The sequence below is a fragment of the Zea mays genome, chromosome 7, assembly GCF_902167145.1.
Source record: "Zea mays cultivar B73 chromosome 7, Zm-B73-REFERENCE-NAM-5.0, whole genome shotgun sequence".
Taxonomy (NCBI): domain Eukaryota; kingdom Viridiplantae; phylum Streptophyta; class Magnoliopsida; order Poales; family Poaceae; genus Zea; species Zea mays.
Window position 1 is genome coordinate 134,706,526 of NC_050102.1, and position 26,158 is coordinate 134,732,683.

At 51.9% G+C, this 26,158-nt stretch overlaps 1 protein-coding gene, 1 long non-coding RNA gene and 1 pseudogene across 4 annotated transcripts; 2 read left to right on the forward strand and 1 right to left on the reverse strand.

Annotated features, from left to right (window-relative positions):
* Positions 1-14,416, forward strand: part of LOC103634181 (dicarboxylate transporter 2.1, chloroplastic-like) — a 59,816-nt pseudogene extending 45,400 nt beyond the window's left edge.
* Positions 14,417-15,040: 624 nt separating this feature from the next.
* Positions 15,041-17,063, forward strand: LOC100272620 (uncharacterized). The gene is made up of 3 exons (NM_001147083.1): positions 15,041-15,361; positions 15,474-15,826; positions 15,939-17,063. The coding sequence occupies exons 1-3, from the start codon at positions 15,307-15,309 to the stop codon at positions 16,314-16,316; spliced, it is 786 nt and encodes a 261-aa protein (NP_001140555.1). The 5' UTR covers positions 15,041-15,306; the 3' UTR covers positions 16,317-17,063.
* A 1,976-nt stretch (positions 17,064-19,039) lies between these two features.
* LOC103632888 (uncharacterized) lies at positions 19,040-23,053 on the reverse strand. Of its 3 annotated transcripts, none has more exons than XR_002748881.1 (5): positions 22,773-23,053; positions 22,155-22,320; positions 21,538-21,732; positions 19,537-19,641; positions 19,040-19,462 (listed from the first exon to the last, which is right to left on the reverse strand). It is a non-coding gene; the product is annotated as an uncharacterized lncRNA (long non-coding RNA). The 3 variants fall into 3 exon arrangements; XR_002263672.1 differs by having other exon boundaries at positions 22,441-23,053; XR_002748882.1 differs by lacking the exons at positions 19,040-19,462; positions 19,537-19,641 and adding an exon at positions 19,870-20,215 and having other exon boundaries at positions 22,441-23,047.
* Positions 23,054-26,158: the final 3,105 nt, after the last annotated feature.

A 26,158-nucleotide genomic window follows, 5' to 3' on the forward strand; every position in this document is an offset into this window, starting at 1 on the left:
CGAAGCCCCTGGCGCCTCTGCCTTTTGGAGCTGGTGGCCGGAAGAAAGTTTGTTGTTGCCCCGAAGCCTGTGAGGAGCACTGCGGTCTGTTCTGCTGACTCCCCTTATCATCATTCTGAGTAGAGTTGTGGATGGACCTGACATGCCTCGGATAGGATCTTCCTCCGAAGCCCCTGGTCATTTCAGAAAATCTGAAGGCCTCCTCCCTTCTTTGGCGAAAGTCATTGTCAGCACGAATGTACTCGTCCATCTTTTGGAGCAGCTTCTCCAGGGTCTGAGGAGGCTTCCTAGCAAAGTATTGAGCTGGTTGGGGTCCAGCGGTTGCAGTGCTGCAGCCCCAGTCGCTGAAGCTTTCTTCGGCGCCATAGCGAGGGTCTATAGCTTCCGAAGGTATTCAAAAAAAAACTCGAAGTGGAAGTGAGTTCACCGGAGGTGGGCGCCAATGTTGGGGACTTGTTCTCAAATGTTAAGAGTTAAGAACAAGGCAACATAAAAAGTGTTAAGTGTTAAAGTCCTTCGTCCTTCGAAGCATTATGTCCCTTCGGGAAATAATGAGTTTCGGACGAAGGTCATAAGAGACATATCTTCGTTAACATAGCAAATAATGACGAAGAATTCATATAAAGCATGAAATATAATATAAGCATCACCATAGAATCATTTCTATTTTATTAACATGGAAAAATAGAAATAATTCCGAATTACAAATGTACCTTCGGTCCTGAGAGAAGGTGAAAAGTACAAGCGTGACGCCAAAGCAAATGCCAAGTCAGCGTGAACAGTACGGGGGTACTGTTCATCTATTTATAGACACAGGACGCAGCCTGTGACGAATTACAATTATGCCCTTTGCAAAAGTTTACAACATTATGTTAGACCTCTATGGATAAAAAGGTCATTCTATCTCTATGTCGGTTTGCAACGCCGAAGCTCTATAAAAAAGGAACCTTCGGCCATTTCCTGGGGACGATTTCAGCCGAAGCTGCTTCTTCACGCAAGACCTTCGGCGCAACGAAGCATGGGCCCAACAAGGCGTATAACCTAGAGAGATGGATGATAATAATAGCTATATTGTAGTCAAGCAACCCTAGCACACGTTCCCTTATACATATATAAACTTCTGTTAATTACTACCGAAATCCGGGCCTTTACCGAGAGCCGGCGGCTTTGCCGAGTGCTTTTTATCGGACAGTCGGCAAAGAAGACTTTGCCGAGCGCCGCACTCGGCAAAGTCCTGCGCTCGGTAAAGAGCTTGTTTACCGAGTGCAGGACACTCGGCACAGAGAAACACTCGGCAAAGATGGCGCTCGGCAAAGGGCCTTTGCCGAGGGCCAAAAGCCGGCACTCAGCAAAGCAGATTCTTTGTCGAGTGTCAAATATCTGGCGCTCGGCAAAGAGGGTCTTTACCGAGTGTCTTCTGTGGACACTCGGCAAAGCATATTTTTATTTTTTTATTTTGTCCACCAAACTTTTTGTGGTATGCTCCTACACTATGTAGACCTACATGTACCATTTTGGTACAATTATAACAGTGTTTTCAATAGCTAGTAGATTTAGTTCGTTTATTTGAATTTTTACGGAAAATTCAGATTTGAACTGCAGGTCACTCGAAACTTGAAAAATCATGCATGCAAAAATGATATCCATGCTACTTAGCACAAGTTACGACCGATTTCAGGAGCGGACCGGAAACTTCGAGCAACATGCTCACTAAACATGACCGTGAACTTGACATCCACATTGTCGGGGACCATAATTAGGGGTACCCTCAAGTCTCCTGATTCTCAGCTGGTAACCCCCATCAGCATAAAGCTGCAAAGGCCTGATGGGTGCGATTAAGTCAGGGATCGGTCCATTCGGGGGACTCGATCACGCCTCGCCCGAGCCTAGCCTCGGACACGGGCAGCCGACCCCGGAGGATCTCCGTCTCGCCCGAGGCCCCCTCCAGCGACGAACATACTTCCGGCTCGCCCGAGGCCCTGTCTTCGCCAAGAAGCAACCCTGACCAAATCGCCACGCCAACCGACCAGATCGCAGGAGCATTTAATGCAAAGGTGGCCTGACACCTTTATCCTGACACGCGTCCTCCAGTCGACAGAGCCGAAGTGACCGCAGTCACTTCGCCGCTCCACTGACCGGCCTGACAGAAGGACAGCGCCGCCTACGCCGCTCCGACTACTGTGCCGCTCGACAGAGTGAGGCTGACAGGCAGTCAGGCCCGACCTCAGGCACCATAGGAAGCTCCGCTCCGCCCGACCCAGGGCTCGGACTCGGGCTCAGCCCCGGAAGACGGCGAACTCCGCTCCGCCCGACCCAGGGCTCGGACTCGGGCTCAGCCCCGGAAGACGGCGAACTTCGCTCCGCCCGACCCAGGGCTCGGACTCGGGCTCAGCCCCGGAAGACTGCGAACTCCGCTCCGCCCGACCCAGGGCTCGGACTCGGGCTCAGCACCGGAAGACGGCGAACTCCGCTTCGCCCGACCCCAGGGCTCAGACTCAGCCCTGGCCTCAGCCGACGGTCTTCGCCTCGCCCGACCCTGGGGCTCGAACTCGACCACGGTCATGGAAGACAGACTCGACCTCGGAGGAGCCTCCACATCGCCCAAACCTAGGGCGCGGACCGACTACGTCGACAGGAGGCGCCATCATTACCCTACCCCAAGCTGACTCAGGCTACGGGGAACAAGACCGGCGTCCCATCTGGCTCGCTCCGCCAGATAGTCAATGATGGCGCCCCGCACGCTCTGTGACGACGGCGGCTCTCAGCCCCCTTACGGAAGCAAGAGGACGTCAGCAAGGACTCGACAGCCCCGACAGTTGTCCTTCCGCCAGGCTCCAGCGCTCCTCCGACGGCCACGACACCACATGAACCGGGCGCCAAAACCTCTCCGGCTGCCACGACGGCATGTACTTAGGGCGCTAGCTCTCCTCCGCTAGACACGTAGCACTCTGCTACACCCCCCATTGTACACCTGGATCCTCTCCTTACGCCTATAAAAGGAAGGACCAGGGCCCTCTTACGAGGGTTGGCCGCGCGGGGACGAGGACGAGACAGGCGCTCGCGCGAGGCCGCTCGCTCACTCTCTCGCGTGGACGCTTGTAACCCCCTACTGCAAGCGCACCCGACCTGGGCGCGGGACGAACACGAAGGCCGCGGGATTTCCACCTCTGTCACGCCCGCCTCCGGCTGCCTCTCCTTCCCCCTTCGCGCTCGGCCTCGCGCCGACCCATCTGGGCTGGGGCACGTGGCGACATTTCACTCGTCGGCCCAGGGATCCCCCGGTCTCGAAACACCGACAGTTGGCGCGCCAGGTAGGGGCCTGCTGCGTGTTGACGAACAGCTTCCCGTCAAGCTCCAGATGGGCAGTCTCCAGCAACCTCTCCAGCCCGGGACGGTGCTCCGTTTCGGGAGTCTTGAGTTCATGTCCCTCGACGACAGCTACGACATGATACTCCTTCCCCCGCCGTGCGACAACGACAATGGCGGCCGACAGCCCGCCCGCCGGCGGCGGAATCGACAACGTCTTCCCCGCGTGGTGGAAGAACAACATTCGAGCTCACCCCGCCCTCTCCCCCGTCGACGGAGGAGGAGGCGGGGCAAGCAAGGCCAAGCAGGAGGCGGCACCTCATCGACTATCGAGCAAGTCGACGGTGCCGGCGCCCAACGGGGGGCGCGTCGGGCATCGACCTCGCGTCTGAGGCGAATACGAGCGCCGTCTCCCCGCAACGCGCCAATCCCAAGCAAGCGGACGACGCCAGCACGCTAGCGAAAGGCTTGCTGGGCGTCACCCTCGTACCTGTGACGACGGTGCAGTCAGTCCCTGACGTGACTTCATCAACGCCCGTCGACCAAGAGGTACCGACCGATTCCCATCTCACGCCCCTTGGATTCAGCCTCGACCCGCTAAGCGGCTTCGCTTTGGCGGACGCTCTCGTAGAGGCGAGTCCAAACCCTCTGGGGTATCGTATGCGGTCGCCCTGGGACCGGCTGACGGACGTCTCGACCTACGGGCCCTCGGGGTCCGAGGAAGATGACGAGCCCGACTTCTGTTGGGATTTCTCCGGGCTTGGTAATCCCAGTGCCATGCGGGACTTCATGACCGCATGCGACTACTGCCTTTCCGACTGTTCCGACGGTAGCCGTAGCCTCGGCGACGAGGACTGCGGCCCAAGTCGTGAATGTTTCCACGTCGATCTACGGGGTCCCTCCGAGGGCAACCATCTCGGTATGCCGGAGGACGGTGATCTCCCTAGGCCTGTGCCTCGCGTTGACATCCCACGAGAGCTAGCTGTGGTCCCCGTTCAGGCGGAGGGTCATGACCCACAGCTTGAGCAAATCCGCGGGGTGCAGGCCAGGCTCGACGAGGGAGCAGGAGCACTTGAGCCGGTCCGCCGGGACGTCGGGCAGGAATGGGTGTGCCAGCCTCCGGCCGGAGAAATACGTCATCTACCCCAGGGTATCCAGTACCGCATCGCCGACAATGTCAGGATGAGGCCGCCACCCGCTTCCAGTGGGGTCGGCCAGAACCTGGCTGCAGCAGCAATACTTCCCCGCGCGATGCCGGAGCCATCAACCACCGAGGGGCGGCGAATCCAGGGAGAGCTCAAGAATCTCCTGGAGGGCGCCGCGGTCCGACGAGCCGAAAGCTCCGCCTCCCGAAGGCAGGGGTACCCCTCGGAACATCGCGTCGCGACTTCCCGATTCATGCGGGAAGCCTCGGTCCACACCGGGCGCACGCGCAACACAGCGCCTGCGGCCCCGGGAAGCCTCGGCAACGAGCACCATCACCGCGACCGTCGGGCCCACCTCGACGAGAGGGTGCGCCGAGGCTACCACCCCAGGCGTGGGGGACGCTACGACAGCGGGGAGGATCGGAGTCCCTCGCCCGAACCACCCGGTCCGCAGGCCTTCAGCTGTGCCATACGACGGGCGCCGTTCCCGACCTGGTTCCGACCCCTAACTACTATCACAAAGTACTCTGGGGAGACGAGACCGGAACTGTGGCTCGCGGACTACCGGCTGGCCTGCCAACTGGGTGGAACGGACGATAACAACCTCATCATCCGCAACCTCCCCCTGTTCCTCTCCGACACCGCTCGCGCCTGGTTGGAGCACCTGCCTCCGGGGCAGATCTCCAACTGGGACGACCTGGTCCAAGACTTCGCCGGCAATTTCCAGGGCACGTACGTACGCCCAGGAAACTCCTGGGACCTCCGAAGCTGCCGGCAGCAGCCGGGAGAGTCTCTCCGGGACTACATCCGGCGATTCTCGATGCAGCGCACCGAGCTGCCCAACATCACCGATTCAGATGTCATCGGCGCGTTCCTCGCCGGCACCACCTGCCGCAACCTGGTGAGCAAGCTGGGTCGCAAGACCCCCACCAGGGCGAGCGAGCTGATGGACATCGCCACCAAGTTTGCCTCTGGCCAGAAGGCGGTTGAGGCTATCTTCCGGAAGGACAAGCCGCCCCAGGGCCGCCCACCGGAAGATGCCCCCAAGGCGTCAACTCAGCGCGACGCCAAGAAAAAGGGCAAGAAGAAGTCGCAAGCAAAACGCGACGCCACCGACGCGGACCTTGTCGCCGCCGCCGAGTACAAGAACCCTCGGAAACCCCCCGGAGGTGCCAACCTCTTCGACAAGATGCTCAAGGAGCCGTGCCCCTATCATCAGGGGCCCGTCAAGCACACCCTTGAGGAGTGCGCTATGCTTCGGCGCCACTTCCACAGGGCCGGGCCACCCGCGGAGGGTGGCAGGGCTCGCGACGACGACAAGAAGGAAGATCACCAGGCAGGAGAGTTCCCCGAGGTCCGCGACTGCTTCATGATCTACGGTGGGCAAGCGGTGAACGCCTCGGCTCGGCACCGCAAGCATGAGCTTCGGGAGGTCTGTTCGGTGAAGGTGGCGGCGCCAGTCTACCTAGACTGGTCCGACAAGCCCATCACCTTTGACCAAGCCGACCACCCCGACCACGTGCCGAGCCCGGGGAAATACCCCCTCGTCGTCGACCCCATCATCGGCGACGTCAGGCTCACCAAGGTCCTCATGGACGGAGGCAGCAGCCTCAACATCATCTACGCCGAGACCCTCGGGCTCCTGCGTGTTGATCTATCCTCGGTCCGGGCAGGCGCTGCGCCTTTCCACAGGATCATCCCCGGGAAGCGCGTCCATCCCCTCAGACAACTCGACCTTCCCGTCTGCTTCGGAACGCCCTCCAACTTCCGAAGGGAGACCCTCACGTTCGAGGTGGTCGGGTTCCGAGGAACCTACCACGCGGTACTGGGGAGGCCATGCTACACGAAGTTCATGGCCGTCCCCAACTACACCTACCTCAAGCTCAAGATGTCGGGCCCCAACGGGGTCATCACCGTCGGCCCCACGTACAAACACGCGTTCGAATGCGACGTGGAGTGCGTGGAGTACGCCGAGGCCCTCGCCGAATCCGAGGCCCTCATCGCCGACTTGGAGAGCCTCTCTACGGAGGTGCCAGACGTGAAGCGTCACACCGGCAACTTCGAGCCAGCGGAGACAGTTAAGTCCGTCCCCCTCGACCCCGGCGGCGACGCCTCCAAGCAGATCCGGATCGGCTCCGAGCTCGATCCCAAATAGGAAGCAGTGCTCGTCGACTTTCTCCGCGCGAATGCTGACGTCTTCGCGTGGAGTCCCTCGGACATGCCCGGCATACCGAGGGATGTCGCCGAGCACTCGCTGGACATCCGAGCTGGAGCCCGACCCGTCAAGCAGCCTCTGCGCCGATTCGACGAAGAAAAGCGCAGAGCCATAGGCGAGGAGATCCACAAGCTAATGGCGGCAGGGTTCATCAAAGAGGTATTCCATCCCGAATGGCTTGCCAACCCTGTGCTTGTGAGAAAGAAAGGAAGGAAATGGCGGATGTGTATAGACTACACTGGTCTAAACAAAGCATGTCCGAAGGTTCCCTACCCTCTGCCTCGCATCGATCAAATCATGGATTCCACTGCTGGGTGCGAAACCCTGTCTTTCCTCGATGCCTACTCACGGTATCACCAAATCAGGATGAAGGAGTCCGACCAGCTCGCGACTTCTTTCATCACACCCTTCGGCATGTACTGCTATGTCACCATGCCGTTCGGCTTGAGGAATGCGGGCGCGACGTACCAGCGGTGCATGAACCATGTGTTCGGCCAACACATTGGCCGGACGGTCGAGGCCTACGTCGATGACATCGTAGTCAAGACGAAGAAAGCCTCTGACCTCCTTTCCGACCTTGAAGTGACATTCCGATGTCTCAAGGCGAAAGGCGTGAAGCTCAATCCCGAAAAGTGTGTCTTCGGGGTGCCCCGAGGCATGCTCTTGGGGTTCATCGTCTTCGAGCGGGGCATCGAAGCCAACCCGGAGAAGATCGCAGCCATCACCAGCATGGGGCCCATCAAGGACTTAAAGGGCGTACAGAGAGTCATGGGATGTCTTGCGGCTCTAAGCCGCTTCATCTCACGCCTCGGCGAAAGAGGCCTGCCTCTGTACCGCCTCTTAAGGAAGGCCGAGTGCTTCACTTGGACCCCTGAGGCCGAGGAAGCCCTCGGAAACCTGAAGGCGCTCCTCACGAATGCGCCCATCTTGGTGCCCCCCGCTGCCGGAGAAGCCCTCTTGATCTATGTTGCCACGACCACCCAGGTGGTTAGCGCCGCGATTGTGGTTGAGAGACGAGAAGAGGGGCATGCATTGCCTGTCCAGAGGCCAGTCTACTTCATCAGCGAGGTACTGTCCGAGACCAAGATCCGCTACCCACAAGTTCAGAAGCTGCTGTACGCGGTGATCCTGACGCGGCGGAAGTTGCGACACTACTTCGAGTCTCATCCGGTAACTGTGGTGTCATCCTTCCCCCTGGGGGAGATCATCTAGTGCCGAGAGGCCTCGGGTAGGATCGCAAAGTGGGTGGTGGAAATCATGGGCAAAACAATCTCGTTCGCCCCTCGGAAGTCCATCAAGTCCCAAATCTTGACGGACTTCGTGGCTGAATGGGTCGACACCCAGCTCCCAACAGCTTCGATCCAACCGGAGCTCTGGACCATGTTCTTCGACGGGTCGTTGATGAAGACAGGAGCCGGCGCAGGCCTACTCTTCATCTCGCCCCTCGGGAAGCACATACGCTACGTGCTACGCCTCCATTTCCCGGCGTCCAACAATGTGACTGAGTACGAGGCTCTGGTCAACGGGTTGCGGATCGCCATCGAGCTAGGGGTCCGACGCCTCGACGCTCTCGGTGACTCGCAGCTTGTCATCGACCAAGTCATGAAGAACTCCCACTGCCGCGACCCGAAGATGGAAGCCTACTGCGATGAGGTTCGGCGCCTGGAAGACAAGTTCTACGGGCTCGAGCTCAACCACATCGCCCGGCGCTACAACGAGACTGCGGATGAGCTGGCTAAAATAGCCTCGGGGCGAACAACGGTTCCCCCGGACGTCTTCTCCCGAGACCTGCATCAACCCTCCATCAAGATCGACGACATGCCCGAGCCCGAGGCACCCTCGGCCCAGCCCAAGGTACCCTCGGCTCAGTCCGAGGCACCCTCGGCTCGGCCCGAGGCACCCTCGGTTCAGCCCAAGGTACCCTCGGCCCCCGAGGGTGAGGCACTGCGCGTCGAGGAGGAGCGAAGCGGGGTCACGCCTAATCGAAACTGGCAGACCCCGTACCTGCAATATCTCCACCGAGGAGAGCTACCCCTCGACCGAGCCGAAGCTCGGCGGTTGGCGCGACGCGCCAAGTCGTTCGTCTTGCTGGGAGATGGGAAGGAGCTCTACCACCGCAGCCCCTCGGGCATCCTCCAGCGATGCATTTCCATCGCCGAAGGTCAGGAACTCCTACAAGAGATACACTCGGGGGCTTGCGGCCATCACGCAGCACCTCAAGCCCTTGTTGGAAACGCCTTCCGACAAGGTTTCTACTGGCCGACGGCGGTGGGCGACGCCACTAGAATTGTCCGCACCTGCGAAGGGTGTCAGTTCTACGCAAGGCAGACCCACCTGTCTGCCCAGGCTCTGCAGACGATACCCATCACTTGGCCTTTTGCCGTGTGGGGTCTAGACCTCGTCGGCCCCTTGCAGAAGGCACCCGGGGGCTACACGCACCTGTTGGTCGCCATCGACAAATTCTCCAAGTGGATCGAGGTCCGACCCCTGAACAACATCAGGTCCGAGCAGGCGGTGGCGTTCCTCACCAACATCATCCACCGTTTCGGGGTCCCAAACTCCATCATCACCGACAACGGCACCCAGTTCACCGGCAGAAAGTTCCTGGACTTCTGCGAGGATCACCACATCCGGGTGGACTGGGCCGCCATGGCTCACCCCATGACGAATGGGCAAGTGGAGCGTGCCAACGACATGATTCTACAAGGGCTCAAGCCTCGGATCTACAACGACCTCAACAAGTTCGGCAAGCGATGGATGAAGGAACTCCCCTCGGTGGGGCAGTGAGAGAGCCCTCTCTCACGGCGTGAAGACGACGCGCCCGTGTTCTGTTCCTCGAACGGCTCGCGCACGCGCAACGGCCGTCCCGCGAACCACTCGCCCCGTCGCATTAACTCCGCGGCGGGACAGGCGGCGACTCTGGCAGGGGAAGCGAGCGACGCTCCGCCTTCGCCATAATGACCGCGTCAAAAAAGGTACGCCGCGTCATTCGATTTCTTGTCCTTTTCCTTTTCCTCTTTCTCTCTCTTCCAACAGGGACCGGGAAAGGGGGATACCCCGAAAAGGACCCTTCTCCGTGAAGGAAACAGGCTCCGAGCCTCCCTACTAATCAGAGGTTCGAAGGCTGGCCCCTCGGAGGGGTTCAACAGCCGCCTCAGAGCACGTGGGCTCCACACCCACTACTGGTCAGAGGTTCGAAGGCCGGCCCCTCAGAAGGGTTCAACGGCTGCCTCAGGCCACTTGGGCTCCGCGCCCACTACTGATCAGAGGTTCGTAGGCTGGCCCTCGAAGGGTTCACAGCCGCCTCAGACACAGAGCGAGGGATGACCATGGGTACGTTCGATACATAACCAAGGCTCGGGCTACGCTCCTGAGGTACCCTAGGACATTTTCGAGACCAGCGGGAACGATCTTGTAACGGAATCTCATCAGAGGGAGGCATCGAGCCCTCGGACCCCGTCGACAGGGGACCGGGTCCGGCAGATCACCCGCAGGTACTTTTGGGCGCGCCTCTGGGCCTCTAGCTGACCCCTAACAAATGGGGCACAGACGTCCGCTCGGATTACCCGCCAGCAGCTCACCGGAGACACCATGTTCGGCGCCCACCGAGGGCAACATGGCGCTTTCCTCCCTCCTCCTTGCGGAAAGGCGACGCAGGGGCGTATGTAAAAAAGTCGAGTCTGTCCCTAATCGTCCTCTCGCCCTGTGCAGAGGCTCGGGGGCTGCTCTCGCAAACCCGGCTCCGGCCAAACCGTTGACAGCGTCAACATACCAGCCCGAGAACTTGGAACCCGACCGTGCACCCGGGCTACGGCCAGCTCGCATGAGGGAACGACCAGACCAGCCGAAGCATTTCGCGAGGCATTAAGACCTCGGAGGAGTCAAACCACTCCTCCGAGGCCTCGGGGGCTACACCCGGCAAGTGCGCTCGCGCGCACCCACCGGAACAAAACGCAACCGAGAAAGGCTGGTCCCTTGCAAAAAAGTGCGACAAAAGCCTCCAAGCGAGTGCTAACACTCCCTTCGAGGCTCGGGGGCTACTGTCGGGGACCATAATTAGGGGTACCCTCAAGTCTCCTGATTCTCAGCTGATAACCCCCATCAGCATAAAGCTGCAAAGGCCTGATGGGTGCGATTAAGTCAGGGATCGGTCCATTCGGGGGACTCGATCACACCTCGCCCGAGCCTAGCCTCGGACACGGGCAGCCGACCCCGGAGGATCTTCGTCTCGCCCGAGGCCCCCCTCCAGCGACGAACATACTTCCGGCTCGCCCGAGGCCCTGTCTTCGCCAAGAAGCAACCCTGACCAAATCGCCACGCCAACCGACCAGATCGCAGGAGCATTTAATGCAAAGGTGGCCTGACACCTTTATCCTGACACGCGTCCTCCAGTCGACAGAGCCGAAGTGACCGCAGTCACTTCGCCGCTCCACTGACCGGCCTAACAGAAGGACAGCGCCGCCTGCGCCGCTCCGACTGCTGTGCCTCTCGACAGAGTGAGGCTGACAGGCAGTCAGGCCCGACCTCAGGCACCATAGGAAGCTCCGCTCCGCCCGACCCAGGGCTCGGACTCGGGCTCAGCCCCGGAAGACGGCGAACTCCGCTCCGCCCGACCCAGGGCTCAGACTCGGGCTCAGCCCCGGAAGACGGCGAACTTCGCTCCGCCCGACCCAGGGCTCGGACTCGGGCTCAGCCCCGGAAGACGGCGAACTCCGCTCCGCCCGACCCAGGGCTCGGACTCGGGCTCAGCCCCGGAAGACGACGAACTCCGCTTCGCCCGACCCCAGGGCTCGGACTCAGCCCTGGCCTGAGCCGACGGTCTCCGCCTCGCCCGACCCAGGGGCTCGGACTTGACCACGGCCACGGAAGACAGACTCGACCTCGACCTCGGAGGAGCCTCCACATCGCCCAAACCTAGGGCGCGGACCGACCACGTCGACAGGAGGCGCCATCATTACCCTACCCCAAGCTGACTCAGGCTACGGGGAACAAGACCGACGTCCCATCTGGCTCGCTCCGCCAGATAGGCAATGATGGCGCCCCGCACGCTCTGTGACGACGGCGGCTCTCAGCCCACTTACGGAAGCAAGAGGACGTCAGCAAGGACTCGACAGCCCCGACAGCTGTCCTTCCGCCAGGCTCCAGCGCTCCTCCGACGGCCACAACACCACATGAACCGGGCGCCAAAACCTCTCCGGCTGCCACGACGGCATGTACTTAGGGCGCTAGCTCTCCTCCGCTAGACACGTAGCACTCTACTACACCCCCCATTGTACACCTGGATCCTCTCCTTACGCCTATAAAAGGAAGGACCAGGGCCCTCTTACGAGGGTTGGCCGCGCGGGGACGAGGACGAGACAGGCGCTCGCGCGAGGCCGCTCGCTCCCTCTCCCGCGTGGATGCTTGTAACCCCCTACTGCAAGCGCACCCGACCTGGGCGCGGGACGAACACGAAGGCCGCGGGATTTCCACCTCTCTCACGCCCGCCTCCGGCTGCCACTCCTTCCCCCCTTCGCGCTCGGCCTCGCGCCGACCCATCTAGGCTAGGGCACGCGGCGACATTTCACTCGTCGGCCCAGGGACCCCCCGGTCTCGAAACGCCGACACACATGTTTAAAAATTGTATAAAACACAAACAAAGTCAAAAAATTATGAAACATGTCCACGTGTCATGATATCATATGTAGAGGCTGTGATAAAAATTTGAAAAAGTTTCGAGAAAGCTGTGACGCACTATGTGTACAAACCTAAGAGATCCACATTGAAACTCTATGATTTCATGTGTAGTTCTCTTAGGTTTCTACACATAATGTCTCACAACTTTCTCCAAACCTTATAAATTTTTTATCACAACTTCTACATATGATGTCATGACACGTGGACAAGTTTCATGATTTTCTGAGTTTGTTTGTGTTTTATAAAAATTTTAAACAGCTGGATGGCAAGTTCACGGCCATGTTGAGTGAGCATGGTGCTCGAAGTTTCCGGTCCGTTCCTGAAATCGGTCTTAACTTGTGCTAAATAGCATGGATATGCTTTTTACATGCACAGTTTTCCAAGTTTCGAGTGACTTGCAGTTCAAATGTGATTTTTCGAAGAAATTCAAATAAACGAACTAAATCTACTAGCTATAGAAAACACTTTTCTAATTGTGTCAAAATGGTACATGTAGATCTATATAGTGTAGAAACACACCACAAAATATTTGGTTGGGAAATAAAAAAATAAAAATTTAATTTGCCGAGTGTCCAGAAATAACACTCGGCAAAGTAGCCTTTGCCAAGTGTCCCCTGGGCGACACTCGGCAAAGAATAGTAAAAATAATCTTTGCCGAGTGTCATCCAGGGGACACTCGGCAAAGACGACTTTGTCGAGTGCCCCCGATCTGGCACTCGGCAAAGCGTATTTTAAAATTAAAAAAAAATCTTTGCCGAGTGCCAGATCATGAGCACTCGACAAAGCACTCGTACATAGCGCCTGGTCAGTTCTTCTTCTTCCTCACTCTCTCACTCCGCCGTGCTCTCTGCTCCACACCGCCACCGTGCCCTCGGCCGCCGCTGCGCCCGCCGCCGTGCCCTCCCTGCTCGCGACCTCGCCCGCCACCGTGCCCTAGCAACCCTAGCACACGTGCACACGTGCCCTTATACATATATAAACTTCTGCTAATATGAGCTTTTACTTTGAAGACTTATCCGTGTTCTCAAGGATCATGATCATCGCTTGGGCATATAATCAACACAAGAATCCAAGCTAAATCGCCAGTGCGCATTGAAACCAAACACAACTGCACCAATGCAACACCTAATACAACTTTAGACCCCTGCGACCTCCCCTAACTGATATTTTTTGTGTGTTTTTCCCTCTTTAAAAAAATCATATTTATTCATATAGGTAATAAACTTGTTTGGGACTCTAGATTCAGTGTCATAGGCCATGCCTATGAGGGTCGAGGGTGGATGTCGGAGTTGGCGTGGCTAGTGACATAGCCAAAGCTTGGTTCCTTAGTCTACAACACTGAGCTTTTAGTTTAGTTAGTTCAGAATATTTACGGTATCTTACCAGACATCTTATATGATAGATTCTAGTCTTTTACTATGACTTAGGGGGTGTTTGTTTGGGATTATAATCTACCCAGATTATATAATCCAACAACTTTTGAACTAAGAGTTAGTTCAAAAATTATTGGATTATATAATCTGGGTAGATTATAATCCCAAACAAACACCCACTTAGACACTAGAATTTTTATTATATCTAAGTCATGTAAACATTTATAATTTTTATGATAAAATTTCAGTGGGTAAGACACAATAAGTATCCAGAGCTAACTAAATCAAAAGCTTGGCGCCATAATTACGGTGTCGCACGTCGAGCTCTAGCCCATGTCGCTAGTTACACCAATTTTTATCTTTATCGTTGGGCTAGACGCTATAAGCTACAACGCTGAGCTCAGAATTAAAAAACAAACTAGTTTATCTGGTTCAGAAATATTATAAATATGAATTCTTAAAAAAACTAAAATAATATTAAAAAACAGGCCCCGCCAACCCAGCAGGCCAGTACAGGCGCTGATCGCCTCGCGCTCACGCTGTCCCGCGCCCGCACCTGTGGCTGGGTGGGGCGCGGTTCGCTGACGCCGGCCCCGGCCGCCAGCTGCCGTGCCTGCCTGCCTGCTACCTACGCAGCCTACCTGCTTCCTCCGGCTTTGGTTCGTCGATCTGTTCAACTTGGCTTCATGGGCGTGACCTGAGCTTGACCACCGTCTCGTTTCCGTTGTAGCGTTAGGAATGGTGTCCGTTACTCGGCTAGCACCTAGCGCTAGCAATAAAAGAAAAACAGGGGTGACGGTGATGTTGGCAACTTGGTTCGAACGTGAAAGAAGAGCCAAAGTTTAAAATAAATTAGCGGACGATAAATATTTGAGAACGGAGTTAGTATTAAAGAGCCAAAGTTTTCCGTATTTTCAGAGTGGAACCACGTTGTCAGGCAATGCAGTGGGCTTGTTTCCCGGGAAAAAAGTATAGTAGAAACTACATCTTCAGCGTAAACATGAAATTAATTTTAGAAAATATACTTCCATAACTTGAAAGTTCTTAATCCTAGCAAGATTCAATTCAAGTGTCGTCCCCCTGATCGAATCCAGGCACAACTTACTCTCTCGTGTATGATTTGCTTCCTTCTGAACTGAGCCGCGAGGGATGCTTGCAAGGTTAACCATGGTTGCGGCTTGACCGCACTGCCGGCGTGACCTAACCTAACCGAGTTCCCGGACCCGAGCTCCCCGTCGCCCCCCTCTCTCTCGCTCACGCCCTTTATTAACGCACAGAGGACAGCACACTGTATTGCGGGAACTGAAAGCAAACCAAAAAAGAAAGAGAGGGGGAGAGACACAGAGGCCTCACTCCACACACTGTCTTGTCTCTCAGTCCCAGAGCTTTCTTGGATCGCGAGGAATCCACTGGAAATTTTGCAATTGTAGTAGAGAACTGTATCGTCCGACGAAGGTGCATGGTGTTGGCCATGGGTCACGGCAGGGAACAGAGACGAGCAGGTCGGCGCTCTCCCCCCAGCTCATTGATCCTGTCCTCGCTATAAGGTAGTCCTGCGGTGGCCTCCGAATTTCACTCGATCGAACACGACATGAAGCGGCCACGCGGCGCCAGTCCCCCTCTGGCTGCGATGACCAATCCGAACGGTAACTTCCAGCTTCTCCTGTTTTGTTTTTCCTGCGGGAATCCATTGTTTTTGGGGGGGTGATGTCGTGGCGGAACGCGTGCGGAAGATTGAGTCCTCTTGCGTGTTCCCAGATGATGGTTACGGCGTGGTCGGGATGGAGGCGGACGCAGACGCGGACGCGGACGAGGAGATGATGGCGTGCGGCGGCGGCGGGGAGAAGAAGCGGCGCCTGAGCTCCGAGCAGGTGCGCGCGCTGGAGCGGAGCTTCGAGGTGGAGAACAAGCTGGAGCCGGAGCGCAAGGCGCGGCTGGCGCGCGACCTCGGCCTGCAGCCGCGCCAGGTCGCCGTCTGGTTCCAGAACCGCCGCGCCCGCTGGAAGACCAAGCAGCTGGAGCGCGACTACTCCGCGCTCCGCCAGTCCTACGACGCGCTGCGGCACGACCACGACGCGCTGCGCCGCGACAAGGACGCCCTCCTCGCCGAGGTAGTTGTCGACGTTATGCCGTTATACAAGCTGCTGGACGAGCACGATGACGCGCGCAATGGCTGACCGCCGGCCTGACCCTAACTCGGTTGGCTGCCTGAATTTCTCCTAGATCAAGGAGCTCAAGGCGAAGCTCGGGGACGAGGAGGCAGCGGCGAGCTTCACGTCGGTCAAGGCGGAGCCGGCGGCCTCGGACGGGCCTCCCCCCGTAGGGGTGGGGTCGTCCGAGAGTGACTCCAGCGCGGTGCTGAACGACGCGGACCCGCCCGTGGCGGAGGCGCCGGTGCCGGAGGTACGGGGTACTCTTCTTGACGCGCCCGGCGCCGTGGCGGCGAACCATGGCGGCGTGTTCTTCCACGGGAGTTTCCTGAAGGTGGAGGAGGACGAGACGGGGCTCCTGGACGACGATGAGCCCTGCGGCGGGTTCTTCTCCGTGGAGCAGCCGCCGCCGATGGCGTGGTGGACCGAGCCCACGGAACACTGGAACTGAACCGAGGCGGAGGTAGATGCAGCGCAGCGTAGACTCGGGATCTGGGCCGAGCGGTGGAGGAATAAAGAATTCGGAGCGAGAGGCGGGGGCTTTTCTGCAAATTTTGTAAAATGGAGTTTTACGTAGCCCTCTTTCGTCAATTCTCGCGCGAATATTTTAGCAGTAGCAGTAGTCTTTAGGAACCCAGTCGAGATCAGTACCTGGTTGCGTTTGGACTCGAATGCAAAAAAAAATGCAAGAAAAAGAGATGAGACCAAACACTGATGCAGAAAGGGGAGAGAGGGACAGTGGGAAGAGGAGTGTAGAGGAAGAGCTGAGCGAGGTAGGGAGTAAAGGACAAGCTGTATGTCACTGTTAGTGGGCCCAGGGCCACGTGAAAGTCAGGCATTGTTGGCGCCCAATTGACCGCCGGACTTGTCAGTGATGCGGATCGGCGACGTGAACGTGTCTGGCCGTGCGCTCCCCCAATGGCCTCTTCCGCGGAAGCGTGGCTCTGGCTCCTTCGTCGACCTGTCGTGCGTCTCTGTATCTAATTTTGGATGCTCGCCGACGCCGCTAGATAGCTGTTTGGATGCCGTGCCGTGAGAAATGGCGATCGTTTTTGTGCCCTCTTGCTCGAGCAGATGCTTGTCCTTGTTATAAAAAAAAACCCTGCGAGGTGTTATATAGGCTAGTGTGGGGTTCTATCTTTTTCTCCAATAAATATGTAGCCCTTTATAATAACTAATGAATAAAAGATAACGCAAGAAAAAGATTTTCTACCATTGTTTTCTTTGTTTCTGTGTTTACGTTACGGGAACAGGTCTCACGCATCCATTACCGACGAGAGTGTTTGAGGTTCGAATTTGAGATGCGCGACAGTGTCGTTACCCAAACACTTCATCATCACTGTTCTATCCTAACGTCATTATGGATCCAATCTGCATCAACTCTCCATCAATCATACAAGTCTTTGGCCTTGTTGAACTACTAGGTAACATCTTTCTTCTTTGTTCGCTGAATTAAGATTTGATGCTCCGCTCCAGGATTTGCTATTATTGATGTGATATAAACCTATGGTGTAGTAAATCTACTCAATCAAGATTGAATTCTAGCGGCCAGATACATGCTCTGTATTAAGGGGATGTTTGAGACAATTCCACTCCATATTTTGATGCTCCGCTCCACGATTTCCTTACCAAACGGTATAAACTCTAGCAACTCTGTTTAAACAAACATGGAGCTAGGGTGAACACCATTTTGGCGGAGCATCAAAAAAAGGCACTCCACAAAAATTGTTTTCAAATGTAAACATGAAGTTTAGTGTTAATTACCAACCAATGACGCTCGTTATAAAGAAAATAATGTTTCTTTTCCCTGTGTTATTTCCTCCCCAACGCATCTTCTTCTTTCTCCTGAACGCATCTTCCTTGCGTGGAGCCCTAGTGTCCACCATGGATGCACCTTCGGAGTCCGATCACATGGATTTGACTGCACAAATCGATTCTCCCCTTTCCCTCCTCCTAATCCCCAATTGATTGCAGCCGAATCGACTCAACTAATGCCTGATTTCAGCGTTGATGTCGTGGCTTGTGGCTTCGTGTGCGTGGCCAGCATGACCAGAGGCATGGTTGGCGCTGCTGGCGTGACTAGCGACGTGGACACCCGCATCGATGGCACCGATGGCGGTCATCATCCTCGTCAAAACGTAACAAAGGTTTGTACTATCTTCGTTATTTTTAGATGATATACATTATGTAGTTAAAACCATTATTTTTCGTTTTTCTTTGCACACATCATCAGGGAGATACAATGGATTCTTTAGGTGCCAGAGGAGGTGGCAATGAATCTTTTTGCTTCTTTGGACAGCCTCATATTCTTAAAATTATTTTTTGAGTAAGATATTTGTGTGGGTGACATTTTTGTAATAAATGCTATGATTCTTTAGGTGACAAGAGATAAGGCAGATCTAGTTCTATTATCTAAAAATTGGAATGAAGAGAATATAGAAATTTGTTTAAAAAAACGGGACGAAGGTAGTAGTGATGACAGCATCTTGAGTTTACTCAAGCTTTAGATCCTTCAAATAAATACTAGGTCCATGCCCGTGCGTTGCTACGGAAGTAAAAAGATAGTATAAAATATAGATACGAAACGATAAATATTATTATAATATGTAAAATCCATGTGACAAAATATCACCGTAAAACTATTATATTGGCGAGATAAATATGTAATCTTATTATAGCTAAGTGCCCATGCGTTGTTATGGTTTCTATATATCAAATAATTAGACTTTATTTTAACAAATCACGAAAATATGTGAGTTCTGTTGGTTAGATGAATGTGGACGTACAACAAACAAATATTCAAACCACTACCTATTGATAGACTTTGTTTTAACAAAACACAAAAATATATATGTTCTGTTGGTTAGATGGGTGTGGATGTAAAGCCAATAAAGGTCCAAACCACTATTTATGTGTAATTGTACCTACTTTTTGCATAAAGTAGTAATTTTATCTAATTTTTGCATAAAGTGGTAAAGATGACTACTATTTATGTGTAATTGTACCTAATTTTTGCATAAAGTAGTAATTTTATCTAATTTTTACATAAAGTGGTAAAGATGATCTACGTTGAAACCAAAAAAACTAAGCATTCTTTTTTGTCTTAGCCAAATCTGTCAGCACACATCACGCAATTCCAGTCCACCGCATATATATGGAGCAATAGCTTGCCACTCTTCAGTTTAAAATCTGATAGATTGTTTGAGCTAACTCGAGCTCTGCTTCGGATGTACTGTATTCGAGACATATATCATATGCAATGGGCACACATTCTGAATCCTTCTGTGTGTTACACATTCTCACAACGAAGCACAAAACACATGATGTACAGTGCACACAGATCTCCCAGGTAGCTAATGACTGTAGATTTATTCCTGCAACTGAAAGCAACCATTTGTCCATCTTGGTGTGCAGCAAACTCGTCGACGGTGATGCCGCCCCTGACGACATCATAGGCATCCCGTTGCACGACCACTTGATCCTCGTAGTGAAGTAGACCTTGGCAGCGGCGGCCTTGACAATGGTGACGCTAGCCGAGACGAGCACCTTGGTCTTGATCCTGTCCACCTCCACGTGAGGTGACCTCGCCTAGCATACCTGACACCGTGACGTCAAACCATAGCTTAGAGACAGCGGGAATTCGTAGTTGGTCGTCTCGCATGGGAACATACCCACAGGGAGGTTGTGCTAAGCAGGTCCACCAGTGGCTTCTGCATCTTGCCCTTCAACTTCTTCACCAGCCATTCCGCTCCATCCTCGGCGCTGGTCGAGAGTGACTGCATGTAGTTAGAGCTAGGAAACATCAGCGACGCGATCAGCAAAGAAGAGACAAGACAAGGGCACAAGCATTTTTCCCTTTGTTCCCCCATCTAAAAATCTCTCACAAGTATCACAACTTAAATTAAACCTAACAAGATAAACAAATTACAGAGACCAAAGTTATTCATTCATGGATGCTCTAACTTTTAAAATCACGAACCGATCCATCCATGGTTGTTCTAACTTTGAGCTGGTCTATTCATCAGAGGGCGCAGGGACAAACATGCTACGTGTGAATGTTGGACGATGCTAGAACAAAAAGAAACCGAACAATTGATGAGCTGCAAGAAAGAGCAGGGATGGGATGGTTTTGTCTCACAGACTTCAAGGTCATCGCCTGCCGAGGAGATCTCCTTGTTGGCTGGTGGCCCTAACCAGTAAACACCCACCTTGTTCATGATCTCGTCCATCTCTTGTTGCCTTCCTCTCTCTAGACAGGCGAGTGGCCCTGGCGATCTCTCTGCTGTTGTCGCTGCTCCGGTGCTCCCTCCTTTGTGCAATCTCTTTGCTCTGATTTGGTTAGTTTCTTTGCTACGCGGAGATGGATAAGAAAAGAATCTAGGGTGAGCAGTACTATCTGATCTCATATTAACCTCAAATGTTTAAAATAGATGAGTGAACATGCAACCACAAATAGATATTGCAATAGTATAAATGAAAGGGAAATAGGGTCAAACCTTTTCCATATGAATTTTGGTGGTTGAATTGACCAACACAAATTATTGGACTAACTAGTTTGCTCTAGATTATGAGTTCTACAGGTGCCAAAGGTTCACAACAAACCAATACTAAATCAAAAGAAAGGGTTCAAAACAAAGGAGCAAAGTATACCAAAGGCAGCCCTGGTCTGGCGCACCGGACTGTCCGGTATGACACCGGACAGTGTCCGATGCACCCGAGAGGATCGACTCTGAACTTGCCACCTTCGGGAATTTGGGAGGCCGCTCCGCTATAATTCACTGGACTGTCCGGTGTAACACCGGACTGTCCGGTGTGACAGCGGAGCAACGACTACTTCGCGCCAACGGTAGTCTGCAACGAGCATTAAATGCGCGCCTGCGCGCGCAGAGGTCAGAGCAGCGCCAGAAGGCGCACCGGACAGTCTACAGGACCTGTCCAGTGCACCACCGGACTGTCCGGTGGCCCCAATTGTCAGAGCTCCAACGGTCGGAACCCAACGGCCTGGTGACATGGCTGGCGCACCGGACTGTCCGGTGCGCCATACAACAGCAGCCCTCACCAACGGTTCTTTTGGTGGTTGGGGCTATAAATACCCCCCAACCACCACACTTCAATGTATCCAAGTTTTCAGCCTTTAAACCTCATACAAGAGCTATAGCATTCAATACAAGACACTAACAAAGAGATCAAATCCTCTCCCAAGTCCGGAATCACTCCAAACAAATTAATGACTAGAGAGAGAGACTTTTGTGTTCTTTTGAGCTCTTGCGCTTGGATTGCTTTTCTTCTTCCTCATTCTTGTTTCCATAACACTTGTAATCAAAACAAGAGACACCAATTGTGTGGTGGTCCTTGTAGTGGACTTAGTGTCCCATTTGATTGAGAAGAGAAGCTCACTCGGTCTAAGTGACCGTTTGAGAGAGGGAAAGGGTTGAAAGAGACCCGGTCTTTGTGACCACCTCAATGGGGATTAGGTTCGCAAGAACCGAACCTCGGTAAAACAAATCACCGTGCCATCTATTCTTTTTGCTTGTGATTTGTTTTTCGCCCTCTCTTTCAGACTCATTTATATTTCTAACGCTAACTCCGGCTTGTAGTTGTGCTTAAGTTTATAATTTTCAGATTCCGCCTATTCACCCCCCCTCTAGGCGACTTTCAATAAACATACGAACCTCGGCTTTATTTTTGGAAGAAGATTTGGATAGGTCTTCTTTCACATATGAAAGTTCCGTCTTAAGGGTTTTCTTCTCCCCTTTTGAGCTTTCAGATAATCGATGCAAATTCCCCTTCCATGTCTTTTATCAATTCCTTCGCGGATGATATTGATGATTCTGTACTGATCCTAGAACCGGTCTATTGAGTTGTACCTGCATTAGCATGAAGCATGTCACTATTCATGTCCATTGATAAAAAATATGATATTACCGAAGTGTAGTTTAAATATGGCTGTAAACACTAATTTATAGATCTGACATAGGATTACCACCATGACATTGCATAATAAAAACACATGTTCTATGCTACCTCCACCCCGAGAAAGGGACACAATGCACTGAAAGGAAACAACGCCCTAACAAACATGAAGCATGATACTTGTTGTATCAACCTAGAGCAATTTCAATGCTATATATGATGTAATTGTAAATATGGCAGACATGAGGCAGTCAAGGCACTCCTGCATTGAAGTTCCTTGCAAGGAATAGATGGATATAACAAATGAAAATATATAGATCATGTGTCAAAAGAGGGTTTCCACCAAAAAGAATATAACAAAGGGTAAAAAGATAACCTCAAGTTCGTTTATTTTCATTACTTGACCACAATACGCCCCTGATAGTCACCCAACATGTACTCCTTTAGTAGTCGTTCCTGTAATGCACTCTCCCACCCTTTGGTTGCTACAAATTCTCACTCCATGTACATAAGTTTATCCAGGAGCTGCATCCTTTTGTCCTCTACAGAAATAAATTATAGTTTGTTGATTCCACTTCGAGAAAAATAATGCTAACATCTGAATCCAGGTTGCTTAGAACAAAAAGCAACATCAATCCTACTTGTTTTCCCTAGTTTCCTACCTCCTGCATGTAAAGAACCTGTTGTAGATATATCTTTGAGGGTGGGTCACGTTTGAGTGTTTGAAATATCTTGAAATGACAGTTGTAATTCATATAGCTAATTAACACTTTACTGAAGTCGACCTTATTCATACAGTGTGCATAATGGTGAACCAACACATACAGTGCTTAGATAATTGTTCCTCCAACGCAACAAGTTTTGTATGATACTCCTGAACTTGTTTCTCTATGGTGTCCGGGGCCATCATGAACTCGGATTTCACCTTTCATGATTCCAAAATGCACACTTACAAAAAAACATCAATATGCCTATCACAATGGCAAGCAGTTACCATTAGTCATTGCTATCAGATCTGAACAACCATGTATAATTGAGGAATTGCAGAATAACTTATTTCCTGCCAGACTGAAACAAAGTAAAAATAAAAAGTTAGCTTCGATGAATTGTCATATGCGGTTATAAAAGGAAATGTGTAATATTAGAAATTCTTGCAAGTATACACCAGAAGATTTCAAGAGTGCAGCAACAAGTATTATGAGTCATAATAAATAAGAAATGGCTTCAGATTGGTGCCCTAATCTTAATTAAATTAGACTTCAAGCAAGATCACAAATGTGAGTGGCAAGTTATAGGAAATATGAGTGGCAAGTCATAGGAAATGTGAAAACCAAACCAGTGGACAGGGAACAACGAGTTTGATGATCAGGAGGCGAGGCGCTTGCCTCGAAGGCATCGAGCCCGGCGAGTGCGGCGTGGGATGGGGTGTAGAGCTCGCCGGAGATGACACGACTGAAGGAGGCAGAGGCGGGAGTGGGGAGGAGGTATGATACTGAGTAGGGGCCGATGATGAGGGAGGCTGGCCCGACCATGGATGCGGCTCCCACGAAGGGGATGGTGGAGGCCATGAGGAGCGAGTGTTAGGGTGTGGATGGGGAGGTGGGTCCGCCATGCGCGGCATGCGACTGGCTATGCGTGGAGGGGGGTGAGCGAGATGGGGACGCGGGAGAGAGGCGGAATCCGCTACGCCCGAGAGCAGCGGTCGAGGATGCGGCCGCCATCCATGGCGGCGTTTGCGGGGACGGGTGGCGGAATCTGTTGTGCCTGAGAGCGCGGACTGCGGAGATCGTGTGCGTGTGGCTGTCGACGTGGGGAGCGGGGGCATAACTGTGGTCTACACTATTAACTTAATAGATAGTAGAGACTAGAATTATATCTCTCTAAAATAGAAGTACACCTTCCGTGCTATATTATAAGATGTTTTTATTTTTTAGATATATAACTTTTGCTATATACTTAGATATACGTTATATTTAAATACATAATTAAAACAGCATATTAAAAAGTTAAGATATATTATAATTTAGAATGGCTGAAACAGTACACTATAATATTCTTCATAGTGCGGCATCCCAGTATAATTGGAGGTCCAGACCTCTTTCTTGGAAGTCATCGAGTGCAACGGAAAGGTGCATGTTATGTAATGTACTGATGCGTGCGAGCGCAATCTAAACGGTACGGGCCTAGTATGCGATGGTAGAGATTATTCCAATGCAGTTGTGCCATCGACTATTAACTGCTAATCCGCGGCTGTCGGAATGATTACCAGCACATGTTTAAATAAGACTCGCAGTACATCAAGTATGGAAGGCCTAGAGTTTGTAGTAGTTTAGACTTCTAGTGCGAGTGCTAGATCAAGCTTTTGGATTTATGGGTTAGGCTCAATTTAGAAATTTAGTTAAATCATAAAAAAATCATAAAAGCTCATATAGGGTAAGGCCGTAAGGGAATAGTTGGATAATAGTTCTTATCCGATCGCGGTTAGCTTTTTCGATCACGAACGAATAAGGGTTGAGTCCTTATCTAACCGCGTGCCAGATTGGATCCTGAGGCTATAGTTCGCGTACGCGACCCTATATAAGACACCTAATAGATATTGCCTGAATCCAACCCAACGCGAGTTAGATTTTTGTCCCTGCTCTCTTCTATGCCATTGTTGTAGCCCTCTTTATCTCAAGCGCCGACGTGTATCTACGATCGAGAGAGCAGGTCTCCGAAATCAGTTGCCTTCGAGATTCTGCACCAAAAGGAGGCAAATTAAATAAGGTTTTTGGAAGCGCCTTCACACGACTGCTCGCTTTCTTCTCGATGACCCTGTTGTTTCGATGTTGTCGACCTTATTGCTTCCACCTACATCGACAACCAGTATGTCTGATCAGCACACGTCATCTGATTTAACCTCATACTTTAGTTAATCTCTTATGGTAGAGGTGTGCTGCATTTTTATGATTAGTCTGTTAGCTAATAACCTATTTGATTACTTGTTAGGTAACATTTACCTAGATTATTTATTGTTGGTCATAATTTATATTCGGAATTTAACATGGAATATGTCTAATTATTCAACAATTCAAAAATCTAATTGTAGGAAATTTCCTGATTTAACTATGGCTGGTTTTGCCGACGCGCTGAAGCCAGAAAAACTCTCTGATATGCACTTCAAGAGGTGGCAATCCAAGGTCACGCTCTGCCTTGCTGCTATGAATGTGTTCCATATTAGTAAATGCAAACCTGAGGACGTACTGACTCATGAAGAGGAGAAAAAATACGACGATACCAATACTATATATATGGGAGCAGTTCTTAGGGTCCTTGTTAACTGTTTGCTTGATTCAAAATTGTGAATATGCATTATACAAACGAGAAGGAGTTGTGGGATGTACTTACTACTAAGTATAGTGCATCGGATGCTGGTAGTGAAATGTATATCATGAAGAGCTTTCATGATTATAAGATGGTCGATAATCACTCTATTGTGGAGTAAACTCATGAAATACAATGTATTGCCAAGGAGCTCGACCACATTAAGTTTGTCCTTCCTGACTGATTTGTGGCTAGATGCATTATTGTAAAGTTGCCTTATTCATGGAGAAACTTCGTCGCTTATCTTACACATAAGAGACAAGAGATATCAGTTGAAAATCTGATAGCGAATATGAATGTTGAGGAAAAAGCTCAGGCTAAGGAAACGAGTTCTAAAGGAGGCGATGGTCACTCCAGTGCCAACATGGTTTAGAAAAACAACAACAATGGCAAAGGAAAGACAAAAATCTAACAAGTCCAACAAAACTACCAACTTTAAAGAAGAAGAACAACATGGCTAAGGTGATGTATTTTACGTGTGGTGAGATAGGTCATTTTACCGGGTACTATCCTCACATGTAAGAGTTTCAAGACTTCTTTCTTCACAACTTGTGTCATCACGTTGCTTACCTCCTTAGCACCTAGTTCCATCGAGATGGGATGCATGCATAGAGCAGGACTAATTCTATTGAGATCTTGAAGAGAGAAACCTAGAATGCGTTGAAGCTTTTCTAGAATAGTGAGGAGTTTAAACATTTCTATCATATTTTGATTACCTTATGCACTAGTTGATACTAAGCTAGGGTAAACATAAAGAAATTCTATTTAATAATAATCCTAGCTAACGCTTTCTCTTGTGATTAAGTAAATAGCGACACCTTGTAATACTCCTTGGTGAAGTGCTAGAACAAAATTATGTACGCTTGTGAAATCTCTAATTGAGCATAAAAATTCAAACAATGCCCTAGATGGTGACAGGAATGGAAGGTGGATGCATAGCGCATGTTTGTGTCGATGTAATCTTTTGTTTATATTTTCTTTTCTTTTTCTATATATCATTTTTATATTTATTTTAAT